The sequence below is a fragment of the Perna viridis genome, chromosome 3 (genome assembly GCF_037379345.1).
Source record: "Perna viridis isolate PV_CMFRI_1.1 ecotype Kerala chromosome 3, ASM3737934v1, whole genome shotgun sequence".
Classification (NCBI taxonomy): Eukaryota; Metazoa; Mollusca; class Bivalvia; order Mytilida; family Mytilidae; genus Perna; species Perna viridis.
The window spans coordinates 23,164,271-23,183,359 of NC_142447.1; the positions used below are offsets into that span (position 1 = coordinate 23,164,271).

The 19,089-nt window shown below is 32.2% G+C and overlaps 1 protein-coding gene across 1 annotated transcript in view; it reads left to right on the top strand.

Moving 5' to 3' along the window:
- Positions 1-19,089, top strand: part of LOC148621494 (MMS19 nucleotide excision repair protein homolog) — a 33,788-nt gene that overhangs the window by 7,119 nt on the left and 7,580 nt on the right. The window contains exons 7-20 of the mRNA XM_088575952.1: positions 1,952-2,013; positions 2,707-2,868; positions 3,171-3,248; positions 4,613-4,690; positions 5,050-5,107; positions 5,743-5,897; positions 6,462-6,537; positions 8,035-8,230; positions 10,738-10,853; positions 12,424-12,537; positions 14,021-14,261; positions 14,889-14,985; positions 16,910-16,981; positions 17,852-17,972. Of these exons, the coding sequence (XP_088432078.1) occupies positions 1,952-2,013; positions 2,707-2,868; positions 3,171-3,248; positions 4,613-4,690; positions 5,050-5,107; positions 5,743-5,897; positions 6,462-6,537; positions 8,035-8,230; positions 10,738-10,853; positions 12,424-12,537; positions 14,021-14,261; positions 14,889-14,985; positions 16,910-16,981; positions 17,852-17,972 (1,626 nt within the window). The remainder of the gene's footprint in view (positions 1-1,951; positions 2,014-2,706; positions 2,869-3,170; positions 3,249-4,612; positions 4,691-5,049; positions 5,108-5,742; positions 5,898-6,461; positions 6,538-8,034; positions 8,231-10,737; positions 10,854-12,423; positions 12,538-14,020; positions 14,262-14,888; positions 14,986-16,909; positions 16,982-17,851; positions 17,973-19,089) is intronic.

The following is a 19,089-nucleotide window of genomic DNA, read 5'->3' on the forward strand; positions in this document are numbered from 1 at the left end:
AATATTGCTTTTGACATTTCTGTTGTGAAAAAAGAAACTTTCACTGTTTACATGTTATATTAGTATCAACTATTTCAATTTACATATCTTCTAACTTGATAAAATGTTACGTTTGTGTTTAAGATTTATTTAAATTTCACTTTGAACAGAACAAGTACGGATATTGGGAATTGCAACAAATGCATCTGCATCTACAGCAAAAAGTTCATTGTGTCATTCGGCTTCATATTTGGGTTTTTGATTCTTTAGGATCAAAATACCTTATGTCACCAGACAATGCCTGGAACTATTTCTGAACTCTACACATAAAAGTAGTCCAAATTTAATTCCTTTTATATCTTTATATCAATAGCCCGCAAATATGTTTCTTTTTTTACTTCAGAAATCAGTTGTATGGATTGACATTCAGTTTCTACATGTTAGAAAAAAAAGTTCTAAATAATATGGAAAACACAAATTTATGATTACAGTTTTTTTGTTTTTTTTTTACACCATTTAATCTTTAGGAGTTTGTTCATGCTACAATTTTCACTGCAATCAAAAACATTCCATGCTGACAACACTTTGATTCTATTCTATGTATTGGGGAATGTAAGTGTGATATATCATCACAAGAACACTCAATAAAACTTCCTGCAGTTAGCCATTCACAATTCTGATTTCATGGTGGGAAAATCTAGTTTGCACTCAAGTTGATATGATTTTAATTTACACATATACCAATGAAATTAATCACATTTTCTTAATTAATTGAAGATTTGTAAAATTTATGTTTTTGATATTACACACATACTATCTGTAGTAGAGGGTGTTTTGCTAGAGTATCACCCTCTACTTCAGGCAGTATGTGTATAATATATATCACACGAGACGAAGTCGAGGGTGATATATTTACAGAGTATGATACGAAGCGTAACACCCTCTACTACAGGCAGTATGTGTTATATTATACTGAATATGAGAGTGTAATATATCAAGAGGAGAGAGGGTGATATATCGTTAACATATCATGGACTGAAATAAAATATAACTTATGTTTCAACAATTTTATAAAGTAACAACAAAAAAAGTTAACAAATTTGAAAATTAGAAAGTTTATCTCAAATAAAAGTGAAAATTCACATTACAATTATTGTTAGAGACATATGGAATCACATTCCTGTTTGTGGATTACAGAAGATTGTTAAACTGCATCGGGTTGAATTGATTAGGGACATCTGATTTGAAGGTGTCGCCATAACCTGATTTGGTGCTTGGTTTTGAATGCTCTGATCCATAGAATTGTCAAAGAGACTTTTGTAAATTTTCATTTGAATATATTAAATCCAGCTAGAAGTTGCTGTATATCATCTTCCTCGTTTTAGGCGAATGCCCCTAATTAAGAAAATATGACAGACTGAATATGACTGACTGTCGTCTGGTGTTTACGGAAGTGCAAAAATAATTTTAAAATCCGAAACGCTTTTGGGTCCGAAACACTATTTCAGGTGGAGAGCTAGATATATTGAGAGGAGAGAGGGTGATATATCAAGCAGCCAATCACTATTCAGTGGGGGCAGGGCAACTAAGGATGTGCAGGGATTAGACTAAAATATAACATTACCCATTACCCAATCAGAATTCAAGATTTTTGTATAAAGTATAATATTTCCTCATATTCTTAAGGGGGTACCTAACATCTTCTCTAAAATTTGTTTGGCTCGTTTAAGTTTTTTGAAATGTTATTCAGTGTTTTACTTTGATAAAAGAAGCAAAATGTGTAAAGTTCAAGAAATTTTAACTATATGTTTCATTGGAATAATTTCAATGATTAGATGCTTTGAGTTTGATATCAGAATGTCACAAAATAAAACGTTTTGCTAATTTTTACAATTTCCCTTTGGTGTTGTGTACTTTCTTAAATGGGATAGTAATGGAAATGATATTAACGTATATGTATTATCTTTTTCAGGTAACTTTGTTGAGGAGATGTTTGAGGTTACGTCTTGCTATTTTCCAATTGACTTCACACCTGTAAGTTGACTGATGGATGTGGTCAAGTACAATACTGGACTTCAAGTTCAGTAGTTTGTTGAAATCAGATTTTACATAAAATTGCATATCAGAAACACCTTTTAATAGATTTTTTTATAGAATGTTTGTACTTCTTATTCATGGACACAAGTTTTTCCTTTTATACTTGTATCTGCTTCTACTGAAACTCGAAAAAATGTCTAAAAATATGTTAACACAAGTTATGGCTCTCCTTTTTATGTTTCAAATGACTTCCTAGTTACAATTTTAAGAGCACTAAATTGAATTGTTCAAATCAAATGACATTGTAATCTATTATTGCATTTTTTCCATTGTAAATCTGACCTTAATTCTGTCACCAAGACCACTTTTGGTTGTCAGTGATTTGACTAAAAACCTATTATACTGCAAAACTTGGAGACTGGAAACTTTTTTATAGGTTATTGCTGCTACCAATCGTTTGTCCATTTCCAGTTGATAGTTGGAAATTAAATGTTTGTCAGTGGAGCAAATAAAAAGTTAAATCATTAATATTTGTCATCAACATACCGATTTTAACAAAATGGTGGAATGACAATGGATAAATCAATGAGAACAAATTGACATCAAATATAATTGTTTTTTTTTTAATTGATTTTGTTCCACTGTGTTTCATAGTAATATAGTGGACTATATTGCTTATTTTTATTACAGCCTCCAAATGATGCCTATAAGATTACTAGAGATGATCTGATTAAAGGTTTAAGAGGATGTCTAAGTGCTACTGAGAAGTTTGGAGAATTTGCCTATCCCCTTCTCCTGGAAAAGTTAACCTCTGAATTGCCTAGTGCTAAACTGGATAGTTTACAGACATTGGTAGGCCTACCTTGGTTACTGTTGTAAAAGGGGCAATCATATTTCATTTTATTGTGCCTTCTTGCCAAACTACATGTACATGAACTTTACTACTAGCTTAATTATAAGAATATGCTTGCACAAAGAACCAGTATTGCATGTCATATAACGAACACTGGACCGAATATACCAAACAAATGAAATAAAGGTGTAGGAAATTCTCATAGGAAAGAAGCCTCTAATTAGAGGTAGCATTCATCTTCTAGTGTAGAGCAAGCCTCTCATTATAGTCACTTTACAGTACTTTTGTTATTACATTTCAGAGTGAATGTGTAGAGATATATGGAATAAAACATCTACGAGAATTCCAATCATCTTTATATAACTGTGTAAAGAGTGAGGTTTGTGTCATATTTTTCTTATGAATGTACGTGTAGGATAAACTTAAATATACTGAGCAACAGAAGAAACACACCACCTTTTCTTTGTAGTACTAATTTTACAATTTCAAAAATTGGGTCCAATTTCATTAAGGAATAATATATTCGTAGTATTTGCTTGACATTTAAAACACTCAAGACATTTCTGTGGAAATATTGGATTTAATCCAAAGAAGTCAAAATTCATGTCTGAATTAGGTCACTTTCAAAATGTGTGGTTATGAAAAAGTCAATCACCAAATTATTTTACACTGATAACTTTTGGAGAGATTGACAACATAATTCTATATTCATAGGCAGTTTGTTTCATTTGTTGCTGAGTATATTTACTTTTGGAACTAACCAGAGAAAATGTGGCCATTTAATATGTATATTATATGGTTATTGTATGTATATTGGTGAATATTGTTCAGAAGAAATACCCTGCAAGTATTAACGCAATAACCTTTTTATCATATTGTTATCAATATTTCAGACAGTTGTAAGTGCTTGTGTAGATACAATGCATGCTTTTACAATCATAATTGATATTGAACTAGTTAATTATCGACCAAAACTTTTCATTTGAAATTGTTAAAAATTCATCTCTATTTTGAAATTTTTGTTCTCTCAGTCAGCCATTAATTCTATGATTACCTTTAATTGACGTTTTTCTTGAAGTAATAATGATATCCATAGCTTAGTGTTGACACTTGACAACAATGCAATATTATCAGAATATATATGGGGACGTTGCATTTTTTTTTCTGAAAAAGATCATGTAGTTTCTGCACAAATACAAGGAAAAGAGGTTGTTTTCTCTGGCTTCTGTATTGAAATGAAGTTGCAGTCTTTATGAAAATCAGACATAAGATGATTCGTGCATGTTAAAAACCCACCAAATTCACTTTCATTTCCTATTCAGAAACAGCTCAAAGTCCACATAACCAGTCTTAGGTGGCACTTTTGAAATAGAGAGTATATAGATTGTGTACTAAATTGACCTTTTTGCAAGAGTTATTGTTCTGAATTTGGTTTGATTGATGGATTTTAGTGGGAGATGAATGTATGGTTTTCTAAAAGTACACATCTGATGCAGGAATGATTATCATTATGTAAAAAATATAGCACATACATACCACATCATTGTTTGCTTATAAAAATATAGCATATACATACCAAATCATTGCTTCCTAAGTTGGATTTTTTACTCCTCTACCATAGGCTGTGTCTGAATTTTATATGGACTGGTACTTAGCAAGCAAATATTTAGTAGCATATGCTAATTAATGATTGATATTTAACATTTTGTTTGTGACTGAGATATATTTTGTTTTGTTTTCCAGGTGTTCAGTTCTGGAAGTCCTACTATAGAGGAATCTGGTCTTGAAGCTTTGAAAAGAATTGTTAGAACATTGTCAAAGGTTTGGTGTTCAGTTAATAAAACTTTAAATTTGATACAGATAGATTTTCATTTTTTAACTAACAAAGCAATATAAGTTCTTAGGAATGTCAGTTGATATTTTTTTAAAATAACTAATTTGGTATCTTTATTTTCTTTAGCCGAACTAGAAATTATGTGTTTGGTTATTTCATGGAATTGAATGAGTGTTGTACTAGTATGCTTTATGATCTGGAAAAAATTTTTTAGATACTTTGTATATACATTTTAATATGTACACAAACAAGACAATCATTTTGTAATGAAATTAATAGGTCACTATTGGTACAAGCTAATCATTCTTGTAACATGAATAATATTCTTAATCATTTGCTATTTCAGAGTTCTTTAGAGGGAGATGGTAGCCCTGTCAATGTATTTGTGTCAGAAGTACTTCAAGGTAAATTCTTCATATCCTGTTTACAGCGAGTTCAGCAGTTAATTTCAGATGATAGAGTTGGAAGGTACAGTAGTTAACTGAACAACAAAAAAGAAAATTTAAAACTGTTTACATGTTCTTTATCTGATGGAGAGCTTAAACCGTCTACTCAGTTGTTCAATTAACTACCAGAAGCAGTACATTAGGATATGATCATTCAATCAAATGATGACCAACTCTATTCTCTGAAATTAACTGTTTTACACACTGTGAATAATTCATTTATTCACTAAACTCATGATAATAATTGATACAAGACATACAAAGGGCAGAAGAGATGTTGCTGGATCTGTATAAGTTTTCATTTCACAGAGCTTTTAAAAGCAAGCTTTTCTTTTGCTATCCTGTCAAGTTTTACAAAAGTTATCTGTAAGTTGATTCTTTGCAAAAAAATGAGGAGTAAAATTTGTAAGTGAAACAATCTCACATTGCTAATTATGTAAAATATGTATTTTTAAAGTAAATGGAGATCACCTGATATTGTAAATGTCCATGTTCACAAGTGAAAGTAGCAGAATTTTTTTTATTTCATAGATATCTTAGATACTAATGTGAATATACCATCAATCCTGGATACTATTTTTCACACTTTTCAGACTGTAAGAGATACATGACAGGAGAAGATACCAGATTGTTGGTACCAGTTTGTCATCTGCTAGAAGCTTCAGCTCAAGGATCTGACCCTGCCTGCTGTCTGGTCTTACAGAATGTTATACCAAGTCTTATCCATATGTACAATAATTCATCTGTTGTAAGTAATGGAAAATCACATGTTTTTGAGGTAAAACGGTAGAAAGCCATAACATATTTGCTTTCCATAAATCATTCATCTTTGATGAACAGACTTGTTATTATGTGATGCTTGAAAATATTTATTTTGATAGTTCTGTTGAAAGATTGTAATTGTTTGATATTGTTTGTTGGTTATAAAAGAAATTTCAGCTGTTTATATTGTGGAACCTTAATAAAATGTCGTAGGAAAAAGTGGCAAAATTGCTACAGTTTTTCATAGGAAATTTTGTTTCATATTTGAGATGACATGTCCAAAAATATTAAGTTATAGGAAATAGTTTCAGGCCCTATTGACATCAAACTTATAAAGTAATTTCAAGACTTCAGTTATAATAATCATGGAAGTTATTTTAGGCTGAAGTACAAAAAATGTATTCATGTCTGATGGCACCCAGAAGGTACTTAAATATGAACTCGGTCTTTCTGTTCTTTGAAAGCTGTACTATAAATTTCATGTTTGTTGTCAATTTTATGTATTTTATACTTGATATGTAGGAATATGATAATGTTAAATCTATTTCAGAGTTCTCAAAGAAAAGCAGTATTAGACATAATCAGTAAATTTGTACAGGTTGTGTGTGGATATCCTGCTGGTAAATGTAAGTTACAGTGATGATTTGCTTATGTTTTTAAGTGAATTTCCGCTATTTCAAATCTGGATTTGTTACGATTCTTTTTTTATTGTATATCAACCAGTGTACATTTTATAATGCAGATGTAGGATAGTGTATTTAATTTGATGTTGAAAACTTATACTGTGAAATCATCTCCATCAAAAACTCTCTTTATCTTTATTAATAAAAATGATTATATTCATTAATGTATTTCAGTAATAAAAAAAATTGTAGCAAAAATATTGTCTGCCTAATTTTTACTTGGATGAGTAATTCAGTACATTGCCACTATTCCGTCTTTCAATGAAAGAATTTTAGGTACTAGAGGCTGTTCCATTAAAACATATGAGGTAGCCAGAGAATGCGCTATCAAACCACCAATAGAAGCAAATTAAGTATCTTTAATACTTTGAATTCTTACACTGAACTGATAAGAAATAACTACCATAGAGGCAAGTTAAAGCACCTTCCCAGGGTGCCTCATGTTTTGATGGAACTGCCCTTAGCATCTCTGAAATTAAGGACTAATTTAGTAGTGTAATATTTTCATATACCATAGCTTTACCTTTTCTAAAAGGGGGTCGTCAGGGATACTTTATTGATAAACATATGCTAATTAGCTTCTGGTTCAGAAGTATTATTTATAGCTTTTTGATGACTGATCATTTATTATTAGATTTTTTATTATGCCCCTGCAACGATAAGTTGGGGGTCATATTGTTTTACCCCTGTCCGTTCATCTGTAATTCCGTCTGCCTGTAATTCCACCTGTCTGTAATTCTGTCCATCCCATAAGTTTTCCACACTTTTGTTGAAAATCCTTGAAGATATTGAACTGATTTTGTGTATGTGAGTCTGTCATGATTAGTTACAGAGTGAGTTAAATTTTCGTTCTGCTACGCTTAGTTTTACCAAAAATATGGGCCCTGGACTTTAAAAATTTCATGGAAATAACAGTTTTCCACACTTTTTTTGTAAACCCTTGAAGATATTGAACTGCTTTTTGGTATGTGAGTCTGTCATGATTAGTTACAAATCAAGTATGTTTCATTCTTCTACGATGAGTTTTACCAAAATAATGGGCCCTGCACTTTAAAAATTATATTGAAATAATAGTTTATCGCTTTTTGTTTTTGTAAATGCTTAAAGATATATGACTGGTTTTTGGTACGTGAGTCTGTCATGATTAGTTACAGATTGAGTTTAAGTTTCGTTCAGCTGTGTTGAGTTTTACTCAAAACCACATGCAGGGGCATCATTTCTGTCTCACAGACACAATAACACATCTGACAAAGTGCTTTTTACAATTATGAGTTATGATATAAATGCAGGGGCATCACTTTATATAGTTACAACTTTTTGTTATTCAAAGCATTATAAAGTAGAGATTTTTCTTTAGCATCAACATTGACATGCTTATCTATTTAATATTTTTGATTTTAAAACTTTGTCAAAAGTGTATTGTTTGAACTGATATTCTAGGTCAAGAAGTTTTACTGACACACATTGAGGAATTATCTACCCTGATTAAAGGTGCTCTTTCAGACTCTAGCTCTCACCTGAGATTAACAGGTATCACAGGAGTTAATGAGATGATCAAAGTAAACTCTGGACAGGTGCAGGTGTATACAGATTTAATTCTAGATAAATTCTTTACTGATGAAGATAAGGAAGTCAGGTTTGTTGTCAGAATAAAATATGGCACAGTGATTTTGTTACCCTTTTATTGCAGCCAAATATTGGCTGTTTCCCCTGGAGACTTTTTCCAGAATGTTGCAAAAATATTTTTCCCAAAAAGGAGGAAACTCCCAATAGTCAGGCATAATTTTTTTAAAACCAGGTAAAGGAACAAAATCACTGCATGACTTTGATCCTATTGATGTGTACTTTATAGATAGATATATAGATAGATATTTGATGAGATCAAATTGGTCTTTTAAATGTTTTAGACCTGTGCAGGTCCGGGTGTTAAAAGAATAGGCCTGCAGCAGCGCTAAGCTTGTCGTAAAAGGCGACTAAATAGTGCTCAGAACTCTAGCCGGGGCTAGGGCGCTCTGCCCACAGAGTAACTGGGATGTGTGCCCCAGGTGGTGGAATGGGGTACCCCTGGCGTGTTACATGCTGGGGTTGTCAGGCTATAATACGGAAAACCTGACCGCAAACCATAGTGGTGCACCGTGTTGGGAAGGATGCCACGTTCCCCGCACGTGAAAGAACCCTACTATGGTATTCTCCCGGAGTAGGAACCATAGGGCTCCACCACAGGAGGTTAAATTGCCCGACCCTACCCACCTCTCCCTATTTTCAATGGCAATCAAAATTTGTCGACCCCATTGTCCTTGTGTCCCATCCCTTTTTCATTTCATTATCATTTCATGTTCATTTTATCAACAATTTCATGTTCATTGTCTGAATATAGCTGAAATATTGCTGCTCGGATGTTAAACCCCAACAAACAAACAAACATCTTTTAAATGTTTTTAACAAAATATCAGTCTAAAATTCTGCCAAATTCATTACTTATAATTGTATATATTTTGTTTGCCTCACAGAAGAGTGTCACTCAATTAATCATTAAAAATGTGTGATTTTTTTTGTTTTTATCTCCAAAACGTTAGGTTCAGCTAAATTGTGACAAAATAAAAGTGTTCAGCATGATGAGATCTATCTCTGGTCAAGTTTTGGTTTTAATCCGATAAGCCATGTTGGAGTTATTGCCCTTTTTCAACGATTTTTGCTATTTTTTAATATTATTTCTTTCAAAAATCTTCTCCTCTGACACTACTATAATTGAAACCAAACTTAATATGAATGTTTCTTGGGATATCCTGCATAGAACTGATGTGGGCATTTTTTACTAAAAATAGAACATAGGGGTCAGACAGTAGATTTTTGAATATATCTCCAAAACCTTTAGGTTTAGCCTAACTCTTTCAATTGTTGAAATGATCCTTACCAAAAGTCTTTAGGGGTCAAAGTTGTCAGGCAACTCCTTGTAAGAGTTATTGCCCTTGAAAGATGAAAAATTATTTTTTTTTACAGTTTCAGCCAATATCTTGAAACCTATAATAGATAGAAAGAAACTTTCAATTGCTGAAATGATTCTTATGATAAGTCCTTCCAAAGTCTTCTTGAGTCAAAATTGTTGGACATCTCCTTGTTCAAGTTATTACCCTTGAAAGACAAATTTTAACCAGGTGAGCAATTCAGGCTCCTGGGAGCCTCTTGTTTATTTCAGCTTATACAGTGATGATGTTCAGATAGATTTGGTTGTCCCCGATGAATTGTCTTTGGTAGTGTACTGAACGATTCAAAAGGAGATTAAATATCTTTAAATGTCCCTACCAAAGGCAGTCCATCAGATTGTCATTAAGGGAATACTACATCTGTCCCATGAACATCATCATTGTGTGTGCTGTAATGATGAAGTTTACAATAGCATCTATGAAACAATGAACAGAATGAAATCTATACCTTGTGTTAAAACTTAAGTTCTTTTCCTTCTAAGAATCTGGCAAAATGTGTATAAGGTGTGGCACATGAAGGCCTCCAGAAATAACCATCAAAGTGTTTTAAAATTTGCCTTCAAAAGGAGATTAAATATCTTTAAATGTCCCTACCAAAGGCAGTCCATCAGATTGTCATTCAGGGAATACTACATCTGTCCCATGAACATCATCATTGTGTGTGCTGTAATGATGAAGTTTACAATAGCATCTATGAAACAATGAACAGAATGAAATCTTTACCTTGTGTTAAAACTTAAGTTCTTTTCCTTCTAAGAATCTGGCAAAATGTGTATAAGGTGTGGCACATGAAGGCCTCCAGAAATAACCATCAAAGTGTTTTAAAATTTGCCTTTTTAAGATATTAATTGGTTAAATTTAGTTGAAATGCACTATTGAAAAATGGCGGGAAAGATGCAAAGTTTAAGGAAGGCACATATGATTCTGCCTGTCTGTCTGTCTTGTTTTGTAAGTGAAACTCTTTCTAAAACATTTAGTCAGTTTTGATGAAAAAGGCATCATATGCAGATGTGCATGAAAAAGGACTGTTGGAAGCATACAAAGGGAGATAATCCAACGTGTTTTACTTGTCATTACCATGAAAGCACAACTGATGAATTGCTCAATGGAAGGTTAGTCATTGTATATGATATTAAAATGTGAATTGTTTATTGTTTAGGAATTGTTGTTTAAAACCATTGAAGACTGTAGCAGAAATAAGCTCTGATGTTCTAGAAGGAACCATTCTTCCTAAAGTGTTGGGAAAGTTTAAGGAGAAATTGAACAATGATGAAGGTACTGAATTGACTACTTCCTATAAATGTTTTTAACACAAAAGAAAATGCACTGAATATCTTTTTACAGTTATTTGAACAGAAATAGTTCTTTTTCAGTGAACAATTTATATTTTTTTTTGTAGTAAAATGATAAAAATAATTCTTATTTTTATTTTCTTAATGAACTCTATTTTGCATAACAACTGCCAACACAAAAGTATTAACTAACAAAAGGATTTGTATAATTTCACAACCATTCAGAAAAAAAAAAACAATTAAAAGAATTTTTTAATGACACATTCATGTAGTTGCCATATAATTCATTTTCAAAACGCTTGTACTTACTATTATAGTGAAACTTCTCCAAACCGGACCCTCAGAAAACCGGTCTTCCCTTCAAACCAGCCGATTTCAAAAGCCCCGGCCGATATACCTTAAAACCTGTGTGTTTTTTTCGTCAATAGACCGGCCACTCCCTAAAACCGTACACCGGCCTGTTTTTCACAGTTTAAGTTACATATTTCAAATAAAAACAACCTCTCAATTCTGGCCGCCCGATAATTGTTCACCTATAATATATGTGTCAACAAAACTGTCAATGATTATGTAATATTACGTAATTAATAATTCATTTACTTCTTCAGTTGACTGATGATAATTGAAGGGGACAGTAGTTTAAACAACAAATTTAATCCAAACATTACATTTTGTCACTGGTTGGCTGTTAATTGGTGTGTACACACGCTAGGCAGCCGGGGTCATTTAATAGTACAATCTTTACGATTTTTTCACTGTCAATTTATGTGACCTGTGCCTAAGCCAAATCAACAAAGGGGTGAAATTATTAGACTTTGTTGATTGTAATTTATGAAAACAATACAAATAATAAGTTGCCATCAATAGCCCTTTGATCTTTAATACACATTCTTTCAAAACCGCGAACATTATTTTATCAGCAGTACCATTTGTAAAATCAAATCATTTACAAATGATGCAAGCTTTGAAATGAAATAAAAAGGCCAAAAGTTTTGAATTGGCATTAAATATCTCGACCAACAAACTGACAAGGTGTAGGGTTATAGAACACATTAATGGAAACAGCTCTTAGAGTGCATTGCTATTTTTCACAAAACCGGCCATTTTTTCTTGTCCCAGTGGTGGCCGGTTAGGAGAAGTTTCACTGTATACCCTTGCTTTGAAGAAGCAAGAGCATACTGTATTAGCTCTGTCCGTCATTCCGTCCATAACCAGAATTTTCGTAGCATTTTTCTCAGGAACTATTGATCATAGCCACTAGATATTTGGTTGGCTGCTTCAGCTAGTGGTCCTACACCACTCTTAACGATTTCAGGGGTTTAATCAGTGAGTAATAGCTCACAGATCCCTTGTTTATCTTGATTATGGTCTTATGGAATCACCGTGTTCTAATGCTATTGATGAGAGATTACTGTTTGAAACAAACATAGAAGTACAGCATATAAAAAATTACAAAAGCTATACAAGATAGGTATTTTCAAGTTTATGCATAGAATACCCATTGAGTACTTGCCAATATGGCGAATGTTTTCATGATTTTATTTCTATTGCAGATGCTGATAGCTCAGAATTAGTAGATGCTTTATCAGTAGTAACCCTGGGTTATAAGCCATTTGTCACTGTGTCTACAGAGTTAGTACAGATGGTAGCAGGAATCTCATCCAAAGGTACAAGTGTACAGTTGTATGGTACTGAGAAACATCAAATGGAGATAATTATTGTCTAATGCTATCTACGATGTGTACATTTTTTTTTTTTAGAAGTATTTCACAGTACAGATTTTAACATAGTAACTGTCTAATTCAACTGTATTCCTGGTAAAAATATAGATATCAATACCTCTGATATTGACCTTTGCATTTTAAGTTCACTTACAATTCAGAAGACCTTTGTGGTTCCATTCATGTCAATTATTAAAAATGACAGTGAACTACATCTTGAAGCATTATGTAAATAAAAAAAAAAACTCCTGTCATCTGTTTGGTTTTAATTTAAGTTAGTTAGTGCAGTTTCAATCATGAACAATGATTAAAGAATGAATAGATTTATTTTACTTCACATAATTGCATATATGTAGTTGATAACTAATATGAGACAGGTGAAACCTGAAATTTTCCTTAAGTTAATACAGTCTAGGAGCTGGTTGGTCATTTCAAATATTGATCCAGTTTTTCACATGATATGTTGTGATGTCATGATATTTAGGGCATTTATCTGCTGGAGACCCCTTTTCCACTTAATAATCTTGCAGATTTTTTTTCATTTTGGCCTATGGTATATGAAATCTTTAATTTTTATTTTAACATTTTTAGCTCACCTGGCCGTAGGCCAAGTGAGCTATTGCCATCACTTGGCATCCGTTCTCGTCATTAACAATTTTTTTAAAACATTATCTCCTCTGAAACTACTGAATGGTGTATATGAAACCATAAAGTGGTTGTTCCTAAGAGTATCCTGCACAAAATGTTAAGTTAAAAAACACTGCCACTGTTACTAAAAATAGAACATAGGGGTCAGTCAGTTGTTTTTTGCATATATCTCCAAAACTGTTAGGTTTAACTAATATCTTTCAGTTGCTGAAATGGTCCTTATTATAAGGCCTACAAAAGTAGAGATCAAAGTTTTCAAGACAACTCCTTGTAAGAGTTTTTGCCCTTGAGAGGTAAAAAATGACTTTTTTTTTTAACAGTTTTCCACCTTTATCTTGAAAATCACAATAGCTGGAATGAAATGTTCAGTTGCTGAAATGATTCTTAGTATAAGGCCTACGAAAGAGTCCAGGAATCAAAGTTGTTAGACTACTCCATGTAAGTTTATTGCCTTGGAAGGCAAAAAATACATTTTTGGCAGTTTTCAGCCAGTATCTTGAAAACTAAAATAGATAGAATGAAACTTTCAGTTGATGAAATGATCCTTAAGATGAGTCCTACCAAAGTCTTCATGGAGTCAAAATTGTCTGACAACTTGTAGAGGTATTGCCCTTGGAAGACAAAAAATTATTTAGGGGAGCGATTCAGGGTCTTGGTAGCCTCCTGTTTACTTCTTTACAATTTAGCTCCCTTTGAAATAAAAAAAAAAATGTGTGAAATGATTATATGCAAATAACACTTTTACCAGTTTGTTCCAATCGTTTTCTTTTTCCATTGACAGGAACAAGTTGTCAAAACCTTGAACAGAAAACGAACAGTCTTATAAAATGCTTATTGACAATTATACAGAATAACATAGACAGTCAGAAATCATTCACATACATGTTAAGTGATCTGATATTACAATTATATAAGATTGTGATTGAGAGTAGTGTGTATATAGATTCAGTGCTACAGTCACCTGGGGTGTTACATGATGTGTGTAGGTGTGTCCAGTGTATTGCCTGTAGGTGTAACAAAAGGTAGGTCCCAACATTATAATATATCATATAGGTAGCAGATTTATCAAATGTTCCCTGTGTGTTAAATTTCAATAATTCACATTGTGAAATAAATTTGGTAATTTCACTGTCAGAATCACACAACACAAATATCAATCTGCTGAAAACTTATGTTGAAAATAAAAAATGAATTATAGAGAAAATCTGTATGATAGATGGGATAATCAATTGATTATCTTGAATAGCCATAATATAACTACTTGTGAAAAGAACACTTGAAGATTTAACTTGTCTACGGAACCAATTAATTATTAACTTTTGGAGTTTGAAAATTGTAGCTTTTTACTAATCCTCTTTTGAAAGATCACCTCCCTTAAGAGGTGATTTTAATCATTCCCCAATGGTAAATGTTCAATAGAGGTTGCACTGTAGATGATTTTTAATCTTCTTTTTTGTCAATTTCCTTAGCGAAATATGATGGATTCATACTTGTGTTTGTTTCTTTAAAAAGGTGTTGTTTGATATCCATATTGGAAAGTAGTTCACTCTTTAACTGAAGAAAGGTTTGTATTGTTTTGACGCTGCAGATGTTATAATATGTACTAAGGTATCTCATTTTTTTTTTTAATAAATTGCATCATTTTTCAGTGAACTGAAAGAACTGTATTCTATCACAACAAAAATTTTTCTAAATGGAGATTTAACAGATTTATGTACTAAAGTGGACAAGTTTTATCCATTTGATGTAAGTAGAAATGATTTTAACCCAGTCGCCTTCAATTTTTTTGCTTTGTCTAAGTAGTCATTTCTCCAGTTAGGGCTATTCCAGGAAAAAATGTTTTTTTGGGGTGCAGAACACAGTTGATTATTAATATGTGTGTGTGTGTGTGTGGGGGGAGGGTGAACTTGAATTTTTAATACTAGACAAATGTATTGCAATACAATTTTAATGTGTTGACGGTACACCTATATTTCATGGGCATTCTGCCTCCCCTAGAGCAAACTTTTTTATGGAACAGCCCTTACCATTTTAAATATTTGTTACTAAGTTAAATGAATCACTTGTCAGACAGACTAGTTTCCTGTCTTAATGAGTAAACAAGCAAATTTTATACAACAGCAAACAAATTTTCAATCATATTATGGTATGGTGCTGTCGTTGTCATTCACTGACACTTTTCATTTTCATGCAATTACTTAAATATTAGTGAATTGATAGTGATGAAATTTTACTACATGGTTCAAATCCATTAATAGAAGGTTAGTTTTGATTTGGACATTAGTGATTATTTTTTCCACTAATCTCCAAACCCCGATGTAATGCCTAAATGTCATCCAGAACATCAAAATAATCCATGAAACTGGCAATTAGTTTGCTTCTTAAAAAATTCTTTTGAGTTTATATTTTATTTTATCATTCTTTTTGTCAAGCATTCCATAGATTTTAAAGTCTCTAGTACACGTCCTTATGTCTGTATGATAACTTGAATAGGTTGAACTCTTTGAACTTATACCACAGAATTCCTTACATCCACAGGAAGATTGGGATTGATTTTAGATGTTATAACTGAAACCATTTCTGAAAAAAGACCAAAAAAGGATCACCTTCAATTTTGGTCCTATTCTGATCCTGTGTCTAATGCCTAATCACAAACTTCAAAGCTGTGTCAAGCTTGCACACTATGTCCCAACTGTTTTGGATTCGACCTCTGCAATTGTGTCAAGTGGCATCCTGCAAATCATTTTGTTTTCTTTGAAATATAACTATATAAACTTACGTGTAAACATACATTGGGTGATTTTTTATTACTTTCTTTATTACCGTATAGCGGGTTATTTTCGAGGTTGTTTAATTTTCATGGATCGGCAACAACCACAAAAATAAAACCCGCAAAATTTTATGCCGACATAAAGGTCATTTCTAAATACGATACTTCGGTTCTTTACAGGGAAACTTTCCTTTTAATGTCACGATCGAAATGAACAAACATGAAATTTTAACTGGATTAAATGATATATTTTATATGTTTTATTTGCATGTATGTTTTATCTTTTGATTAATAAAATATTGAACTTCTTACAACTTAAGTTTCAACATTACAATTCATTCAGGGTGTCCTATAAAAAGTTTCATTGTAAGGGAAAAATTGTCATGTTTTGGCTCTAATATTTTTGAAACAATGGTAAAAATTACGTGTACATAGGACTTCATCCGTGAAAATATTTTCTCACACCTCTGCAGACTGGGAAAAAAAAACCCACGAAAATATCTTACAGACATTTGGCCTTCAAAATCGTGAATATTTATCCCCGTGAAAATAACCCTCTATACAGTACCTACAAGCACCGAGCTTTGGATAGCTTTTTTAAAACTTTTTTAAAAGGTAGCCTGCCAGTCTGTTTAATGTGTGAGTTATTTATGTGAAAAAATATAGAGTAAAATCAGTAATTGGAAAACAACAACGAATGGAAGATAGTATAATTTCACAGGTGATCTGTTGGTGTGTTATTAATACGTTTTCATTTAAGTGTATCTTTGCAGGCCCTTTAAACCTAAAGCAAACTACTCTTACAAGAAATAAATTGATCTTTCTAAAAGTTTACAGATATGGTTTCATATTTGAGGTATCTTGTTTTTACATTTGAATACTTTGATTATAATTTGACAGATATTATCTCCGTGGCAACAAACACAGCTAGTTTCCATGACCACGCCTGCAGTTTGTTGTTTTAATGAACAGGTAATAACACTTTCTAGAGTTATTGACTCTTAGAGGAACAACAATATACAAAAATCAACTCAAAACAAACATATAGAATATTTTGAACTTCAGACTTCAACAAGTTCAGAACCTGGGACTGTAGAAATGACTGTTATTATGGAAGTTGATGCTTGTATTAAAAGGAAATCCAACATTTTAAAATGCATGTATTAAATTAGTTTTCCTATATTTACATTTTTCTAATCTATATTCTGTCCAAATCTAATTATGAACCTATTTATTACAATGTGGTTGGAGGTTGTGTGGAATTTAAAGAGTATCGTAAAAAATGTTTATGTCAGATCTTTAATGCAGACATAGTAGTCAAAGAAAAGTAAATAAAAATATCATAGATTAGATGAAAATAGAGGATATTACAGAGGTTGATATCATTTGCCAAAAAAAAAAGAAACATGTAGAAATTGACTAGATGAAATAACATGAAAAAATAATACAAAAAAGGATGAACTCAAGTATTCTGGAAGGATAAGCATGTGCCAGATGAAGTTCATGTCTAGTAAATAAATAGGTGGCACTAGATACTTAAAATATATTTCAGTATAAATCAAAACTGTAACTCCTCTAAGTATACATGTACATGGTATATTTGCCAAAACAAGGAAGGTATGGAAAAAAAACTAATAGTAAAGATTTCAATCATTCCAGTCATTAAAAATAATCACACCATATAGTAATCTCATCAGATTCTATCAACTAGTCAGGAAGTGGCTTTTCTTCTGTGCAAACCAGGAAGCCTGAATATTTCAAGTTGCAGGCAAATGTTATCATTACCTTTGCTGCACAAAATAGCTATCTATCTTTAATTTACAATATTTTTGTTTTTTTCAGCTTCCTGATGAAGAAGAATATGTACAGAAACTTCTTGCTTTATGCCAACATTGTTCACACATACCTACACAGATCTCAGCCAGTAAATGTTTAGCTGGGATAGTTAACAAACATCCTCATGGTAAGAAATTTTGGCAGGTATAATACAGGCCTAATCTTTCTTAAGTTTCTGCACAAAACTTTTTCTTCAGATATTTCCTTGTGAAATTATCGGACTCAAGAATTTTCACTGTAACTCTAAAATTCTTGCACCAATTAAACTGAAACCGTACCAAAGGACAAAGCCCATAACAACATTGTTTTATCTGCAAAACGTTTTACATCCAATGCTTATTATCAGAGGTAGACGTAGAAAATAATAACAGTGATAAGACCTATACTGCTACCACACTATCCAAAGAAGAGATTGTGGAATACCATAAATTTGTGCTATCCTCTTTTGGTCTCTCTACCAAAGACAATGATTGTGATTTGCTGTCTGTTTACTGGATTCCTAAACTCCACAAGAATCCATACAAACAATGTTACATAGCTGGATCAGCAAAATGTAGGAACAAAGCTCTTTCTAAACTTTTAACTTCTATACTCACAGCTGTCAAAGAAGGTTTATAGTCCTACCACAACACTTGTTATTTCCGTAGTGGTATTATTTCAATGTAGATCTTGAAAAATTTGAAAGATCTTCTGGAGACCATCTGTTAAGACTATTATCAGAATATAATAGCATTAAAGCCTATGAATTTTTAACGCTGTATACTTCTATTCCCCATACTCAGTTTTAATCCCGACTTAAAAACATTATACATCGTTGTTTTTTCTAAAAAAGATAGTTCACTTAGATACAAATATATAGTTTTTAATAGAGATTCCTCATACTTTGTAAGAAATAATTCTTAATCATCTTCCAAATATACAGAAGAAGATGATTACAAAATGCTGGAATTTTTAATTGACAACATGTCTGTCCATTGTGGTGGACAGGTTTTTCAACAAATGGTCGGCATTCCAATGGGAACAAATTGTGCTCCTCTACTTGCTGACCTATTCCTTAACTCATTTGAGGCTGAATTTATAGCTGATCTGATCCGAAAGAAAGAATATTGTTCTGCTAGATCCACTAATCTCAGTTTCCTCTATATAGATGATGTATTATCTTTAAACAATTCTATTTTTGGGGATTTGATACATCGCATGTACCCCAAAGAACTTGAGATAAAGGATACTACAGACACTGTGAA